Raw genomic sequence first — 19,741 nt, forward strand, 5'->3', positions numbered from 1 at the left:
CTAGTATATATATATTTAAAAATATATATATATATATATGTATGGCAAATTTTATTGAGCAATTTATCTATTTCACATATCCATGGAGAAAAAACAATCGTAATTTTGTCTCTAGCGAATACATTGTTAGCAAATACACTCTATTTGCAATGGATCCATATGGGCTTCCATAGTTTTTAAAAATGTGAACGAGCAACTTTATAATATTTCTTTAAACAGCAGAACAAAATTGCGTTATTTGTAATATTTTTTTATTAAATATTTGCTATCAGTACACAATTGTTGATGTCCGAGTTGAATAATTGGATCGATTATTCAGAATTATCATAAATCGAACGTTTTAGAATGTAAACAAAACGCAGTGACGACGCAAACGAATTTGAAAGCATGCGCCATTAAACTTTATTTTTTGATGTAAAATAAGCACATTTAGACGTAATTTATCACAATGAAGTTTTAAATTCTCGACAAAAGCTTTCAGAAGATGTAACATAGTAAAATAATCTTTTATAGTACTGAAAGTGTCAACAATTTAATGTGAAGGACAAAACGTTATTATCTCCCTTGATGTGTACGAAGCCCCACGACGTCACATTTTAAATATACTTTCGGGACAAAGTTTGGTCGCAAAATCAAGCATGTTCCCCCACCGATATTTTCAGATACTTTTTATATGTTGTTTCTAAACACTTTCTGGGTAATTTCTCGTAAAAATGTTTACTGTTGCAATTAGTTGCGGGTCAAACCTTAATTTGACTGGACTATATCTGTATCTAGAAATAAACCAAGCCCCAAACTGTGTAATTGTATGTATCCAGAGTGAGGCTGATACATGCGCACAGCACATCCATTGTACAACTGCCACCACAGCCGACGAGTTCAGTAACTTTTGTAGACATTGCACACAAACTTCAAGATGAACTTTCACCTGGCTGTCGCTGTGCTTTCAGGTCAGTTCATTCTTTTGTTGTTTCGGTTTTGCTTTGTTTTATTACTTTTTATCCTGCAACCACTGTTTCTATTGACAGATGATGACCGATTAAAGGAAAGTCATAAACGAAGCAGATTATTACTTTTGACTCACTCATATGACGTCACACGCATAGCTACATTACAAAATTGCCTCCGCACACGAGAGCTATCAGCTGAGCAAAATGTCTCAATTAACTTTTTGCTCAGCTGATAGCTCTCGTGTGCTAAATTTTTCGCCTCGCGTGGTTGCAAAAATCTCACCGTATGAGGGCTCTTGAGTTATTAGCTGTGCTGAATTTACCAACTGACCAATGGAAATGAAAATCAATATCACATGATTTAAAAATGGCGACACAGTCATGTTTGTTTTACAAGAGGACAAATTAATAGAAATTTGGCCGGAATTTCCATGTTTGTTTGATGTTACACAGACTTGAAAATCAGTGAAAAAAGGCAGCTGGCTTTGCAAGGCATAGCCAGTAGATTGGATGAAAGTGGTACGTATTTCAAATAAATGTACGTCACTTGTCGATGACGTAATAATTTATAGTAGACCCCTACGCGTTTCTGTTTTGTTTTTGACTTTTTGTGGACAATTTCATTGTTTTGAAAAAAAGAAGATAAATTACACCATTATGAAAAAAGTTGCAGGTCTGAGGTGAGTGAACCGACCTTTTTTTTAGTGCATTTCTAAAGAAACAAGATATATCGCTAAAGATCGAAAGGCGTCCTAAGTCAAGAAGTGTCCTATTTTACGTACGGTTTGTTTATTACGAATCTGCATGCGTGTGAACATTGACAACACAATAATTCTGGACCAGGAAGTACTTGCTACTGATAAAGAAAAAAAATGAGGATAAAACAGTTAAAAAGTTATTTTTATACAAAAAGCATTATACACGATCATCATTTTAAATAGTAGAATCGATTAAAATCATATGCTATATTAATACCTACCTGCATCTAAATAATCAGCACTTGTCAACAGCGAAAGAATCCTGTCGCTGTCACGTCTGCTTTCATCCTTGGGTCAGGTCACGTGACGTATGTATTCTTTCAACAAAAACGAATTATGGAAGCCCATCTTACCTATAGGACACTTTCCAATCCAGGCCTTGGAATGTACACATTCAACTGTGGCATGTGTTTTATCTATCGACGGAATACACTTGTAAGGTTATAAACATTCTATTAATTGATATTTGTAGTTAATTGAATAAGGTAATAGATCAAATAATCAAATTGATCATGCGATTACAATGCGTGTACATTGTAGCCATTTTCTCGTTAATAGGACGCTTCACGATCCTTCGAGGATATACACTTATGTCACCTTAGTCTGTGCAGACTTAGGTGCCACCAGTGTATATTTTTTAATATAATAATAATAAATACATATAATATATTATTATTAACAACAATAACAATCATAACAACAACAATAACAACAATAATCATCATGATGACAATCATAATCATAAAAAAATAAAATAATTTATAGGTCTATTATGTTTTGGCTGCCTCAATTACGCTCTTAACTCATTAAGTTAGTCCGTAACTTAGTCCGTTCCATACTCCTGCAAAAATATTTTGTTTTTAAAAAAATAATTTCAGCTTGGTTTGACATATGAAGAAAAGTAAAAGTGTTTTGGAAATAACAAAAAATAACAAAAAAATAAATAACAATTTCTGTGTGCAATTTAGAAAACAATCTGCTTGGAACGTGTAGTAAATCCCATGGTATGAAAAACGTGTTCCTTGTGGGAGGGTTCCATTCCACAGAGAAGGGAGGGTGAGTTTTTATTTTTATTTATTTATTATTATTTTTTTATATTTTTTTTAATTGAATAGAAAAAAACACTTCGATGTATTTTTCACTATTAAAGCAGTTTTTGATAATTTAAATTAAACGTACTTACATTTTATTATTTATAATATTAGTTTTTGTACATCTGAGTGTAACTGTTCGTCTGAGAAGTAGGTGGCCTATTGGTTATCGAGACAAGCTCTAGTTATTTTTAGATGGTATTTAAAGATCACATACTTTAGCTTCTCGCTGTTATATCATTTTCCAAATGTGTTGCAGGTTTAAAGATGAACTAAATTTGGTATCTAATTTCACGGGCTGAAACTAGGGTCTGCACCTACAGAATATAAATTACAAAACAACATATAGGCCTACCTACAATGGAGATTGGTACAGGTTATGGATGGGGCGGGGGGGGGGGGGGGGGGGGGGGTCACCTGAATAAACAATAACAACATTATGAAGTCTGAAGAAGAACATAATACCAATTCAGTTATTAGTTTTGTAATTAATAATCAATCCGGGCCATTCAATGTAGGCCATGGGATGTCAATTTTTCTAGGTCGCTCGCTGTCGGAATCATAAATAACACGCGGTCATTTAACAGGTGGTTGATTTGTGTTAATGTTTACAGTGATGGAACAGTTGTTCGTGTAAGAATCGGCAAAGATGGATTCAATATTTGCTGCTAGAGTTACTTTTGATTGCTGTGGGAAGTGCAGACTGAAGGTCGACTAGATACGATAACGTAGCGCTGACATTGACACGGTCTTCTCCTTGGTACAGACAGAGAGAATAAATTTGGACAAATAATTGTCGAGATCTGGAGGGGGAATACAATGAATTTGCCGATTTAGTTTTTTTTAATAAAAATTAATTTATTAATTTCAGGTGCGATACTGTCTTTTTGACTATTTATGTTTTCATACTCCTCAATAAATGTATACTCAAAGGCAAAAGTTATTGTGACATGGATTGTTTGGAGTAATAAATTTGTGAATGGAATTATGGATGTAAATTAAACCAGAGAAAATGTGCATGAAACAGCTGGAAGAAATGCAACCAAGCAGTTGTTGCAGCGATTGCATGCTTTGTGCAAGAAAAATGGAATATTCGGGAGAAATCCTGTCCAGTGTTCACCATAAAAGGCCAGACATTCAGTCGCAAATCATTGCTACTCTGTGCAGCCTTCAGAAATCCAGAAGTCAGAAAAACACCATTAGTAAACTGTTTGATGCAATTTCGTCATGCCATGCCTCAGTGACCTCGAAGCGTGACATCGCACGTCAATTCAACGTCTACAGAAACACCATATGACACTTGTGACAACGATATCAACAAAACAACCAGGTCAGGGACCGTCCCCGTAACAGCCGACCACCCGTGACAACGCCTCGCCAAGAACTCCGGCTGATCCTTCCTCAGATCTGGAATGGCCTCAATGAGACGACGGTGCTAGGCCTGTATCAATGCTCAGGGTGAACACACTGACTGTGTGAACTTCGCTCTGCATGGACCCCCTCTAGAGATGTGGCTCATTTGCATATGGCAGATGCGCCCGTTTCATGGACTATTGCTCGTTTCCATACCTTCGGATATTTCTCTTTCCATGTATAATATTTCATACACAGCAGTAAAAACTTATCATCAATTATCTTTGTCTTTTGTGTGTCACAATAACTTTTGTCTTTTAGTATATATTTGCTATTGTAATTGTAGCAGTTTAATTGGATCATACAGTTACTCATTTTAAGTATTTGATCCAACAATTAGGTATTTTATTCCTTTCAACTTATTTCTGTGCTTATATCCAATTAAGGTTCAAGCAGCACGCTGTCCTGGGCACACACCTCGGCTATATGGGCGGTCTGTCCAGGATAGTGATTTAGTTGTTAGTTGTCAGTGGTAAGTGAGAGAAAAGAGGGTGTAGTGGTCTTACACCTACCCACTAAGTTCTGATCTGAACCCCACGGAACATGTTTGAGTTTAGCTAGGCTGCAGTGTATACAGGACTAATCCTCTTAGCTTGATCTGAACCCCACGGAACATGTTTGAGTTTAGCTAGGCTGCAGTGTGTATATATGACTAATCATGTTCCCCTGATCTGAACATTATTGAGTCTAGCTAGGCTGCAGTGTATACAGGACTAACTGAGTCTAGCTAGGCTGCAGTGTGTACAGGACACATCCTGTTCCCCTGATCTGAACCCCACGGAACATGTTTGAGTTTAGCTTATAGGCTGCAGTGTATACAGGACTAATCCTCTTAGCCTGATCTGAACCCCACGGAACATGTTTGAGTTTAGCTAGGCTGCAGTGTATATATGACTAATCATGTTCCCCTGATCTGAACACTACTGAACATTACTGAGTCTAGCTAGGCTGCAGTGTGTACAGGATGCATACTGTTCCCCTGATCTGATCCCTACTCAACATGTTTGAGTCTAGCTAGGCTGCAGTGTGTACATGACTAATCCTTTTTCACTGATATGGACCCTACGGAACATGTTTGAGGCTAGCTAGGCTGCTGGGTATACAGGATTAATCCTGTTCCCCTGGTTTGAACCCTACAGACCATCTTTGAGTCTACCTAGGCTGAAATGTACTGTATTAAAACAACTGTCACTAACCAAAGTGTTCTTATATTGTGAGTGAATATATTTTCTGAACTAATGAAACAGAATTGTGCCCACGCATTGTTATTATTATATAGAGGCGGAACGGGACGTAGGCCAATGGTAAAGCACTCACTTGATGCGCAGTCGGTTTGGGATCGATCTCCGTCGTTGGGGCCCATTGGGCTATTTCTCGTTCCAACCAGTGCACCACGACTGGTATATCAAAGGCCGTGGTATGTACTATCCTGTCTGTGGGATGATGCATATAAAAGATCCCTTGCTACTAATAGAAAAATGTAGCGGGTTTCCTCTCTACAAAATGACCAAATGTTTGACATCCAATAGCCGATGATTACTAACTCAATGTGCTCTAGTGGTGTCGTTAAACAAAACAAACTTTAACGTTTGTTATATTGACTAGTGTTCGGCATTCGGTCTGAAAATGGTATTCGAATATTCCATGAAAATGACGAGCAAATATTCGAATACTAAACAACAACTAACTCGTCAAACAAATGGATTTGTTTATATAAAAATCGTATGATGGACTTTCAGTAACATCCCTCACACCCCTCCAATACAAGTTATGACAGAAAGCAAACAACATTCATAATGTACTATTGACTGGCAGTCAACCTAGCTGTATATTATTCCTTATCGTCAAATATCAATGAATTATCAATATAAAATTTTGGGTAAAACTCTAAACCAGTATGTTCAAAACAAATATGCTCATGTTTTTGTGTTTTTTTTAATTTCTTGTTTGTGGTTGTTTTTCCTGAAAACTACACATCGTAAAAAAAATGTTCATTTACCAGCATTTGTCACGATGAATTTCAAGGCCAAACAAATTAAATTTCTGGTCTCTTGTCAGCGCGCGCGTCGATTTTGACCTCGAGCGTGAAATTTTTTTTTTTTTTTTTTTTTTAAATTTCCTGCAGTATGAGGTCGATTTTTGTAGCTGTAACCAGTGGGTTGTACAGAACCACACCACCCCCACCTCGTGCTACTGTTCAGGAAAATGTTTTGGGTAGCAAAGAAGAGGGAACCATGGCCATTCAGGATGGACCGAGGCGGTTGAGGAGGATGTAACAAAAACTACCCACCTTTTCTGTACAATCCATGCTTTAAAATAAAAATAAAAAAAACAAACCCACCAACAAACAAACAAAAAACCACTGAATCAATTCTGAACTTTAGTCTAACCAGAGACCAACTTTTTCCCCCCGGCCTAACATAGGATACAGAAAATTACATTACAGGACATACATATTATATATACCAATATTATATTTTTTCATTCTTGATTATTTTTATGTAGTCTTATCATATCACTGATCATGGAGTAGCTCAGTGATATCTGAGATTTAATTTTATTTATTAATGTTTGTTTTAGAATTATTGTGTGTGTGTGCATATATGTGTGTGTATGTATGTCTATATGTACGTGTGTGTGTGTGTGTGTGTTTGTCTCTCTCTCTCTCTCTCTCTCGTGATATTATATGTGTGTGTATGTATGTCTATACGTGTGTCTGTGTGTCTCTCTCTCTCTCTCTCTCTCTCTCTCTCTCTCTCTCTCTCTCTCTCTCTCTCTCTCTCTCTCTCTCTCTCTCTCTCTCTCTCTCTCTCCCGTGATATTTTATGTACTATTCTCTATATGATATTTTAATGTGATATTGTATGCCATATTTCAGTTCTGCTATCCAGTGTGAACAGTGCATGTGATATCAACACTGCCATGGCTTGTACCAGTGCTTACAGCAACAGAATGAAAAACAGCACCGACAATGACAAAGCTTGCCAGTAAGATATACACAAACTAATATACCCGGTAGTCATTCGACGTACGTACACACACTGATGTATCGTTGGTTGTGTTGCCAGTAAGATGTACACAAACTAATACACCCGGTAGTCATTCGACGTACGTACACACACTGATGTATCGTTGGTTGTGTTGCCAGTAAGATGTACACAAACTAATACACCCGGTAGTCATTCGACGTACGTACACACACTGATGTATCGTTGGTTGTGTTGCCAGTAAGATGTACACAAACTAATACACCCGGTAGTCATTCGACGTACGTACACACACTGATGTATCGTTGGTTGTGTTGCCAGTAAGATGTACACAAACTAATACACCCGGTAGTCATTCGACGTACGTACACACACTGATGTATCGTTGGTTGTGTTGCCAGTAAGATGTACACAAACTAATACACCCGGTAGTCATTCGACGTACGTACACACACTGATGTATCGTTGGTTGTGTTACCAGTAAGATGTACACAAACTAATACACCCGGTAGTCATTCGACGTACGTACACACACTGATGTATCGTTGGTTGTGTTGCCAGTAAGATGTACACAAACTAATACACCCGGTAGTCATTCGACGTACGTACACACACTGATGTATCGTTGGTTGTGTTGCCAGTAAGATGTACACAAACTAATACACCCGGTAGTCATTCGACGTACGTACACACACTGATGTATCGTTGGTTGTGTTGCCAGTAAGATGTACACAAACTAATACACCCGGTAGTCATTCGACGTACGTACACACACTGATGTATCGTTGGTTGTGTTGCCAGTAAGATGTACACAAACTAATACACCCGGTAGTCATTCAAACGTACGTACACACACTGATGTATCGTTGGTTGTGTTGCCAGTAAGATGTACACAAACTAATACACCCGGTAGTCATTCGACGTACGTACACACACCGATGTATCGTTGGTTGTGTTGCCAGTAAGATGTACACAAACTAATACACCCGGTAGTCATTCGACGTACGTACACACACCGATGTATCGTTGGTTGTGTTGCCAGTAAGATGTACACAAACTAATACACCCGGTAGTCATTCGACGTACGTACACACACCGATGTATCGTTGGTTGTGTTGCCAGTAAGATGTACACAAACTAATACACCCGGTAGTCATTCGACGTACGTACACACACCGATGTATCGTTGGTTGTGTTGCCAGTAAGATGTACACAAACTAATACACCCGGTAGTCATTCGACGTACGTACACACACTGATGTATCGTTGGTTGTGTTGCCAGTAAGATGTACACAAACTAATACAGCCGGTAGTCATTCGACGTACGTACACACACTGATGTATCGTTGGTTGTGTTGCCAGTAAGATGTACACAAACTAATACAGCCGGTAGTCATTCGACGTACGTACACACACTGATGTATCGTTGGTTGTGTTGCCAGTAAGATATACACAAACTAATACACCCGGTAGTCATTCGACGTACGTACACACACTGATGTATCGTTGGTTGTGTTGCCAGTAAGATATACACAAACTAATACACCCGGTAGTCATTCGACGTACGTACACACACTGATGTATCGTTGGTTGTGTTGCCAGTAAGTGCCAGAAAGATGTACACAAACGAATACACCCGGTAGTCATCCGAACCACCTCTGTGGATCCATTCAGCTGATTGGGTTTTTTCTCGTTCCAACTATTGTACAACAACCGGACAAAGGCTGTGGTATGTGCCTTCCTGTGGGAAAGTGCATATAAAACTTAAAAGATCCCTTGCTGCATTAGGAAAAATGTAGCGGATTTCCTCTGATGACTACGAGTCAGAATTACCAAATGTTTGACATCCAATAGCCGATGATTAATTAAGCGAAGATGAGCTGTAGATAAATAATGTTAAAAAAGAAATAAAACTAAACTGATAAGTAATGATAATAATAAAAACATTTTACATTTCAGTTTCATTTTAATAACGGTTCAAAATTATATTCTTAAAACTTTTTATGAAATATGTGGGCAACCAAGAGATGATGTTGGGCAACCAAACTTCTGCTACTGGTTGCCCACTGGGCAACTATCACAATTTCACATTTGTGCACCCCTGATATATACCTGAGAGTACACACCCAACTGAAAGTAAATATCTTCAAGAGCTTTATTTTAAAACATTTTGTTGTTTAATATGACATATTGCATTTGTACAAAACTATATGCAATATATATATGCTTTTTGAGGTGTACATTATATTAGGTTGCACTGTAGAAACAACAGTTTCAGTGAGGTTGTCAGTTTATGTCAGAATACACCAGATCCTGGTTGTCATAAAGACACATAGCTGGACACTTTTTGAAAAATGTATGTTATCAGTATAGGTAGTACTAAACCAAATAACTTCCGGCTGGGTCAAAGTTCGAGGTGCACCCAACTTTTGATAGAGAAGTGAACACCACAAGTCCTGTGATTGGTTATAAATATGAGTCTGTTGGTTGTAAAAAAAAATAGTTTCATCTGGGTTAAAAATGTATGCAGTTTTATTTCATCTAGTACCACTGTGTCAAGTAGCCTTGTGCTTGGAACATGTAAGGGGTACCTGTAAAAAAAAGTTCTCAAATTTTGTGTGAAACTAGGGTAGTCATAGACGCTACCCGTTATCTCAGAAATGAGCAGCTTGACCCCCAATTTATTCTGATTCACTTTAAGGGTGAGGGGTGGTAGTATTTATATCCGTGGCGTTTATGTCGATTGATACGCTGCAGGTAGGAGTTTTGGCCACATACATGTATATTACTATTGTCGTCTATGGGATTTGATTTGGTAGTAGACACCCTACAATAATGTTTTTCAGATTATAACCATGATATGGTGTGTTTCAGATTATCCAAGTCATACCTGTAATAACCATGGGATGATGTGTTTCGGATTATTCAAGTCATACCTGTAATAACCATGTGATGATGTGTTTCGGATTATTCAAGTCGTACCTGTAATAACCATGTGATGATGTGTTTCAGATTATCCAATTCGTACCTGTAATAACCATGTGATGATGTGTTTCGGATTATTCAAGTTGTACCTGTAATAACCATGTGATGATGTGTTTCGGATTATTCAAATCGTACCTGAAATAACCGTGTGATGATGTGTTTCAGATTATCCAAGTCGTACCTGTAATAACCGTGTGATGATGTGTTTCGGATTATCCAAGTCGTACCTGTAATAACCGTGTGATGATGTGTTTCGGATTATCCAAGTCATACCTGTAATAAACGTGTGATGATGTCTTTCAGATTAGCCAAGATTGGCATGTTGTGCATTAGAATATTTGGGTGTGCTGATTCCATGAAGAGTGTTCTCACAGAGAGTGAAAAGACAATCGCTGATGAATGTGGTATGGTCTCCATTAAGTAATTAATGATCAATGATAAATGTGTTATGTTTGCACAGATATTGAATAGTCGTCTCCACTAAGTAATTAATGATCAGTGATGGATGGGGTATGTTTGTACAAATATCCAATAGACGTCTCTGCTAAGCAAATAATGATCAATGATAATTGTGGTATATTTGTACAAATCCCCAATAGACGTCTCCACTAAATAATTAATGATAAATGTGGTATATTTGTTCAGATATCGAATATATGTCTCCACTAAGTCATTAATGCTCAATGATAAATGTGATATGTTTGTACAAATATCTAATAGATGTCTCTACTAAGTAATTAATGAGCAATGATAAATTTGGCATGTTTGTATAAATATCAAATAGACATCTCCACAAAGTAATTAATGATAAATGTTAAATGTCGTATGTTTGTACAAATATCTAACAGTCGTCTCCACTTAGTAATTAATGAGCAATGATAAATGCTGTATGTCTGTACAGATATCTAACAGACGTCTCCACTAAGCAGTCAGTTATCAATGACAAATGTGGTATCTTTGTACAAATATCGAATAGACGTCTCCACTAAGCAATTAATGATTAATGATCAATGTGGCATGTTTGTACAGATATCTAAAGGACGTCTCTGCTAAGTAATTAATGATCAATGTGGCATGTTTGTACAGATATCTAAAGGACGTCTCTGCTAAGTAATTAATGATACATGTGACATGTTTGTACAGATATCTAAAGGACGTCTCTGCTAAGTAATTAATGATACATGTGGCATGTTTGTACAGATATTTAAAGGACGTCTCTGCTAAGTACTAATAATTAATGATCAATGTGGTATGTTTGTGCAAATAGACGTCTCTACTAAATAATTAATGATCAATGGTGAATGTCGTATGTTTGTATAAATATTGAATAGTCGTCTCCACTAATTAATTAATTATGAATAATCAGTGTGGTTTGTTTTTACAAATATTGAATATATATGTCTCTGCTAAGTAGTCAATGATCAATGATAAATGTGGTATGTTTGTACAAATATCTAATGTATGTGTGTGTATGTTTGTAATATATGTGTGTGTATGTATGTATCTGTGTGTGTGTGTGTGTTTCTCCCCCCCCCCCTCTGTATCTCTCTCTCTCTCTCTCTCTCTCTCTGTGTATCTCTCTGTCTCATCTCTCTCTGTCTCTGTCTGTCTCTCTCTCTCTCACCATCTCTCTCTCTCTCTCTCTCTCTCTCTCTCTCTCTCTCTCTCTCTCTCTCTCTCTCTCTCTCTCTCTCTCTCTCTCTCTCTCCCTTTTATGTATTATTCTCTATATTATATTTTAATGTGATATTCTATGGCATATTTCAGCACTGTATCCAAGTGTGAACAGTCAGTGTGATGTCGACACTGTCCTGTCTTGTACCAAGACTTACAATGATGGAATCAAAGCCAATGGCAACAAGTTGGCCACTTTTTGCCAGTAAGTGCCAGTAACATATACACAAACTAATACAGCTGGTAGTCATTCGACGTACGTACACATACTGATGTATCGTTGGTTGTGTTGCCAGTAAGTGCCAGTATGATGTACACAAACTAATACACCCGGTAGTCATTCGACGTACGTACACATACTGATGTATCGTTGGTTGTGTTGCCAGTAAGTGCCAGTAAGATGTACACAAACTAATAAACCCGGTAGTCATTCAACGTACGTACACATACTGATGTATCGTTGGTTGTGTTGCCAGTAAGTGCCAGTATGATGTACACAAACTAATACACCCGGTAGTCATTCGACGTACGTACACATACTGATGTATCGTTGGTTGTGTTGCCAGTAAGTGCCAGTATGATGTACACAAACTAATACACCCGGTAGTCATTCGACGTACGTACACATACTGATGTATCGTTGGTTGTGTTGCCAGTAAGTGCCAGTATGATGTACACAAACTAATACACCCGGTAGTCATTCGACGTACGTACACATACTGATGTATCGTTGGTTGTGTTGCCAGTAAGTGCCAGTATGATGTACACAAACTAATACACCCGGTAGTCATTCGACGTACGTACACATACTGATGTATCGTTGGTTGTGTTGCCAGTAAGTGCCAGTATGATGTACACAAACTAATACACCCGGTAGTCATTCGACGTACGTACACATACTGATGTATCGTTGGTTGTGTTGCCAGTAAGTGCCAGTAAGATGTACACAAACTAATACACCCGGTAGTCATTCAACTTACGTACACACACTGATGCATCGTTGGTAATACACCCGGTAGTCATTCGACGTACGTACACACACTGATGTATCGTTGGTTGTGTTAACAAGCTCCCTCCAGTAATAAACGTGTGATGATGTGGTCATGTATTCCAGGTTATCTTGCTCGTATTTGTAATAGCTGTGTGATTGTGTGTTTCAGATTATCCAAGTAGTACATGTAATAGCTGTGTTATTGTGTGTTTTACAGTATCCAAGACTTGCCTGTAATAACTGTGTTTCAGATTATTCAAGTCGTACTTGCAATAACCATAGCGCCATACCCAAAAAACTATTTTCTGGCAAAAATACTGATAATGTGTGATGATGTGTTTCAGATTGTCCAAGTCATACCTGTAATAACAGTGTCATGGTGTGTTTTAGATTATTCAAGTCGTACCTGTAATAACCGTATAATAGTGTGTTTCAGATTATTCAAGTCGTACCTGTAATAACCGTATAATGGTGTGTTTCATAGATTATATCCATGATATGGTGTCTTTCAGATTATTCAAGTCGTACCTGTAATAACCGTATAATGGTGTGTTTCATAGATTATATCCATGATATGGTGTCTTTCAGATTATTCAAGTCGTACCTGTAATAACCGTATAATGGTGTGTTTCATAGATTATATCCATGATATGGTGTCTTTCAGATTATCCAAGTCAAACCTGTAATAACAGTGTCATGGTGTGTTTTAGATTATTCAAGTCGTACCTGTAATAACCGTATAATAGTGTGTTTCAGATTATTCAAGTCGTACCTGTAATAACCGTATAATGGTGTGTTTCATAGATTATATCCATGATATGGTGTCTTTCAGATTATCCAAGTCAAACCTGTAATAACAGTGTGATGATGTGTTTCAGATTATCCAAGTCTTACCTGTCGTGCTTTACAACTTCTGGGTGTACTGGTTACGATTTCATGAAGAGTTACTTCAGAAAAACTGAACAGAAAGTCAATAATAAATGTGGTATGTTTGTACACATAAATGTATCTAACAGACATCTCCTCTATGCAATTAATGAATGATCAATGATAAATGTTGTATTTTGTACAGATATTGAATATACGACTCTGCTAAGTAATTAATGATCAATGATAAATGTGGTATGTTTGTACAAATATCGAATATACGACTCTGCTAAGTAATTAATGACCAATGATAAATGTGGTATGTTTGTACACATACATGTATCTAACAGACATCTCCACTATGCAGTTAATGAATGATCAATGATAAATGTTGTATTTTGTACAGATATTGAATATACGACTGCTAAGTAATTAATGACCAATGATAAATGTGGTATGTTTGTACACATACATGTATCTAACAGACATCTCCACTATGCAATTAATGAATGATCAATGATAACTATATTTTGTACAGATATTGAATATACGACTCTGCTAAGTAATTAATGACCAATGATAAATGTGGTATGTTTGTACAGGCATCTAATAGACGTCTTTACTAATTAATGAATGATCAATGATAAAAGTGGTATATTTGTACAAATATCGAATAGACGTCTATACTAATTAATTAAAGGTCAATTGTGAATGTCGTATGTTTGTTCAAATATCAAATAGTTGTCCCCACTAATTAATTAATTATCAATAATCAATGTGGTTTGTTTGTACAAATATCGAATAGACGTCTCGACTAATTAAGTAATAATCAATGATGAATGTGGCATGTTTGCACAAATATCGAATAGACGTCTCCACTAAGTAATTAACGATAAATGTGGTATGTTTGTACAAATATCGAATAGACGTCTCCACTAAGTAATTAATGATCAATGATAAATGTTGTATGTTTGTACAAATATCAAATAGACGTCTCTGCTAAGTAATTAATGATCAATGATAAATGTCGTATGTAATTTGTACAAATATCGAATAGACGTCTCTGCTAAGTAATTGATTATCAATGATAAATGTTGTATGTTTGTACAGATATCGAATAGACATCTCTGCTAAGTAATTAATGATCAATGATAAATGTCGTATGTTTGTACAAATATCGAATAGACGTCTATACTAATTAAATAAAGGTCAATTGTGAATGTCGTATGTTTATTCAAATATCAAATAGTTGTCCCCACTAAGTAATTAATTATCAATAATCAATGTGGTTTGTTTGTACAAATATCGAATAGACGTCTCGACTAATTAAGTAATAATCAATGATGAATGTGGCATGTTTGCACAAATATCGAATAGACATCTCCACTAAGTAATTAACGATAAATGTTGTATGTTTGTACAAATATCGAATAATTAATGATCAATGATAAATGTCGTATATTTGTACAAATATCTAATAGACGTCTCTGCTAAGTAATTAATGATCAATGATAAATGTGGTATGTTTGTACAAATATCGAATAGACGTCTCTGCTAAGTAATTAATGATCAGTGATAAATGTTGTATGTTTGTACGAATATCGAATAGACGTCTCTGCTAAGTAATTAATGATCAATGATAATGTGGTGTGTTTTTACAAATATCTAATATACATCTCTGCTAAGTAATTAATGATCGGCGATAAATGTGGTATGTTTGTACAAAACTGGACTGAACTGTATAAAAGTGATCATAAATACCTACCGGCCTCGGTTGTGTCGTGGTTAAGCCACCGGACATAAGAATGGTAGGTACTGAGTAGGTGTAAGACCACTGTACCCTCTCTTCTCTCACTAACCACTAACAACTAACAACTAACCCCCTGTCCTGGACAGACAGCCCAGATAAATGATGTTTGTGCTCAGGACAGCGTACTTGAAACTTAATTGGATATAATCACGAAAATAAGTTGAAATGAAATGAAAGGATCATGTATTGGGTTGGGTTACACATACACATCTTCATTTGTTCATTTGCTATGTCAATTTAACAGTCACCAAAATGTAATGACCATTTGTGATACAAGTATTATTGCTATTGTTCACCTTTCAAAGGTAAAGTGTCATACCAGGTATATGATTCAGGTCCGGTGGGCCTCCTGTTGTTATTATTGCTGTATATTTATTTGTACTGTTACACCGGCCTCGGTGGCGCAGTGGTTAAGCCATCGGACTACAGGCTGGTAGGTACAGTGTTCGCAGCTCGGTATACCAACTCCAACCCCGAGCGAGTTCTTAAGGGCTCAATGGATAAGTGTAAAGCCATTACACCCTCTTCTCTCTCACTAATCACTAACTAACAACTAACCCACTGTCATCGACAGGCAGCCCAGATAGCTGAGATGTGTCCCCAGGACAGCGTTCTTGAATCTTAATTAAATATAAGCACGAAAATAATTTCACATGAAATGAAATGGTATTCTTACACATGCTAGTACCTTAAGGCATGTAATTATAAATTCGTTGATGCGCGTCCGGTCTGGGATCGATCCCCATCGGTGGACCCAATGGGCTATTTCTTGTTCCAGCCAGTGCATACCACAGGTCGTGGTATGTGCTGTCCTGTCTGTGGGGTGGTGCATATAAAAGATCCTTGCTACTAATGAAACAAATAGCTGGATTTCTCTCTAAGATTATATTTCAAAATTACCAAATTGTTCCTCACTTTTTTTTTAAATGTTTCGGTTTGGCTCTACTGATGTGAATTCCTCCCAGGAAAACAAGTACCGTTAAATTCTACATTACTTACAAAAATCTTGCTTAAAATTAATAACAATCAGTTTTGGCGAATCCATTGCATTACTACTAGTTGTCTTGACGTTTACTTGATTTTAGGGAAATTAGACTGTTTTTCACTTGTTTTAATCCGTCTGTTCGCTTTCTATTGCAGGAGCTTGTCAAGTACAGATCTCGATCCTGTGTCTGGTACTGATGTTGGTCGCCATGCTGTTTTCCAAGTAGACTTCAGTGCCACACGTATATAACAACACTATCAAGGCTTTTGTAATCCGTGTTCGGAGCTGTTTGATGGGTTTTTTAAAAATCTCTTGTGACATGTGTTCGTACACAAGCTGACCTACTAGATGTTATATATCGGATAATTTTATGTGTTTGTTGTTCTATATTTAATTTCGTTTTATTAGTACTTGTTTCGTATGTTTTTTAACGATGCATCTGTCATATCAAAGATTTTATATTGGTACGTATGTTGAACCGCACTGACTTGCATTGTTGCAGTTAATATATTGTTCACATATTGCTGACTGATATACAAATGGCATCCCAATCCTGCCGCTAGTAACTGCGTTTAACTCCAAAACGATAAAGTAATTATTGTGCCGAAAATTATATTTGGCTTAACAGGTGCTATATGTGTGTAGAACATAGGGGAAGCAGCTACTACTATGCATTTCCTCCATTCCTTTGCTTTAGACGAGGTCCATGACGCAGGATCTAGTTCACACGGTTGAGCGCTCGCCTCACATACATTGGTCGCAAGTCTAATTTTGCGTAACCTATTGTTTTTTTGTAGCACCATTTACTTGGATATAACGGTTACGCAAAAAGGACATGGGTTACCTGGATTTATTTCTGCGTAACCGATAAATGGGTCACGCAGATTTTCTATTCTCAGAGGCCTGGAACCTACTCGGTTAACACTTTCTCTGAATGTTGTTTCCCATTCCAACCAGTTCCCCATGACTAATATATCAAAGGCCGGGGTATGTCCTCTTCTGTCTATGTGAAAGTACATATAAAGGATACATAGTTACTGATGGGAAAATGTAGCGGGTTTCCTCTAAGACTAGACCAGCCTCGGTGGCGTCATGGTTAGCCATCGGTCTACAGGCTGGTAGGTACTGGGTTCGGATCCCAGTCGAGGCATGGGGCATCCAGATACCGACTCCAAACCCTGAGTGAGTGCCCCACAAGGCTCAATGGGTAGGTGTAAACCACTTGCACCGACCAGCGATCCATAACTGGTTCAACAAAGGCCATGGTTTGTGCTATCCTGCCTGTGGGAAGCGCAAATAAAAGATCCCTTGCTGCCTGTCGTAAAAGAGTAGCCTATGTGGCGACAGCGGGTTTCCTCTCAAAATCTGTGTGGTCCTTGACCATATGTCTGACGCCATATAGCCATAAGTAAAATGTGTTGAGTGCGTCGTTAAATAAAACATTTCTTTCTTTTTTTCCTCTAAGACTAAGTGTCAGAATTGCCAAATGTTTTACATCCAATTGCCGATGATTAATTACTCAATGTGCTCTAGTGGTGTCGTTAAACAAAACACTTTTTTAACAATCAGTGTTAGATAGCTTACAATTTAGGGACGTTCGTGTACAGCCAATATGACAGTCTTAACACAAACCTAATTACGCAAATAAATGGGTTAAAATGAAAGCTTGTTTGTAGTTCTTATACTTATTTCTATATTAGTATACGCGTGTGCACTTGTTTTTATTGTAAGTATTTACAACCCTGCAACGTTATATTAGAGACACTAAAATATGCTCGAGATAAGCCTCGTATATGAGATTAGCATACTCGAGATAACAGTGTTTAATTTCGTAACATTACATAGGAAAATTGCCAAGACCGGCACTGGACCCCGAGATAAGTTTGGTACTCTAGTTTACAGGGGTCGAGATAACGAATTTTGACTCAGTTTGTGTGTGGATACATACATACATACACGAACGCACGCGCACACACACATTATATACTAGTATATAGATATAGATAGCTAGCTAGATAGATAGATAGATAGATAGATATATTATTGTGCATAAAATCTGGAATTGTAATTTGTCACAACGTTTATTACATGTTTAAGAACAAATAATTTTAATACTTGAAAATGATAGATTGTACAATAAATTTAACAATATGTTGTGTCAGTCCCCCTCTCCTCTCTATACACACTGTGACAATGCGCCGCGGCATGCTGTCCATTAACTTGTCTATATAACTCTGCTCCAGACTCGCCCATGTTTCCACGATTGTTCTTCTTCAGTCACCGATTTGTTTGGGCTGAAGTTTCTCAACACTGTCTTTCATGATCTGCCAGACATTTTCTAGAGGGTTTAAATCGGGTGAAGCAGCTGGCCATTCTAGTACGGTCATGTGATGCCGCTCAAACCAGTTACGGGTTTATGCTGTGGTGTGTTGCCTTGCATTACCCTGCTGGAGAAGGAAAGGAATGTCATTTGTCATAATGGCTGAGTTTAACAATCCTTCCTTTAAAATGTCACAGTACTTGACAGATGTTGTTGTTGAAGTATTTACGTGCGTATATACCACGAGAGTTACCACTAAGTCCGGGACAGGAGGTGGGTGGGGGGGGGGGGGGGGTAAGTTTGAAGTGGACGGAATTTGGAATAAAGCCATTTAGTAAATGTCCAGCGACTGCGCGGACCGATTAGTAGACACCAAGTAAGGCCGTGATGTGATTGGCTGAATTTCGATTCCTTGGTTCTACCTTAAAAAAAAGCTAAGTCTACAGAGAATAACTGCATCCCAATCATGTTCGGACTAAGAGTTTAAACCCAAAAGTAAGTTTGACTGCTCGGTCTAAATGGTTTTAAGGTGATTTGAGCAATTGAGTGGGCGCCAAAGTGAAATTCGTTGGACTGTTTAGAAAAAAATAAACAAGAATTTTGACGGTCGGCCGAACATTTTTAAAGTCCAACTAGGCCCAAAAAGGAGGTTACCTGTCCTAGTTAAGGTTGGCGTCTACTTCGGGGAGGCTGGAGAATCTTGGAGTGACGGCAGCAGATGTTTTCGTCGACGTAGAGTCTGAACTACAGTGGAGTAGTCGGAGCCGCAGACTGCGCTGATCATCTTGTGCAACGACCGGTTATCGATCGCTGCAAACAAGAGACACTGCTTGTAGATCTGCTCCCTCTTGTGCGTGACGACTACTCCATGCACTCCTTTGAAGATTTGGTTGTGTAGTTCATATTGGCT

At 37.6% G+C, this 19,741-nt stretch overlaps 1 protein-coding gene across 2 annotated transcripts; it reads left to right on the forward strand.

Annotated features, from left to right (window-relative positions):
* Nucleotides 1-797: 797 nt before the first annotated feature.
* On the forward strand, nucleotides 798-16,912 carry LOC121368316. 2 transcript variants are annotated; one of them, XM_041492997.1, is made up of 6 exons: nucleotides 798-950; nucleotides 7,091-7,199; nucleotides 10,488-10,588; nucleotides 11,952-12,063; nucleotides 13,728-13,834; nucleotides 16,667-16,912. In XM_041492997.1, the coding sequence occupies exons 1-6, from the start codon at nucleotides 917-919 to the stop codon at nucleotides 16,735-16,737; spliced, it is 534 nt and encodes a 177-aa protein (XP_041348931.1). In that variant the 5' UTR covers nucleotides 798-916; the 3' UTR covers nucleotides 16,738-16,912. The 2 variants fall into 2 exon arrangements, with proteins under 2 accessions (XP_041348931.1, XP_041348932.1); XM_041492998.1 differs by lacking the exon at nucleotides 798-950 and adding an exon at nucleotides 1,258-1,469.
* Nucleotides 16,913-19,741: the final 2,829 nt, after the last annotated feature.

This window comes from Gigantopelta aegis, chromosome 3 (assembly GCF_016097555.1).
Source record: "Gigantopelta aegis isolate Gae_Host chromosome 3, Gae_host_genome, whole genome shotgun sequence".
Taxonomy (NCBI): Eukaryota; Metazoa; Mollusca; class Gastropoda; order Neomphalida; family Peltospiridae; genus Gigantopelta; species Gigantopelta aegis.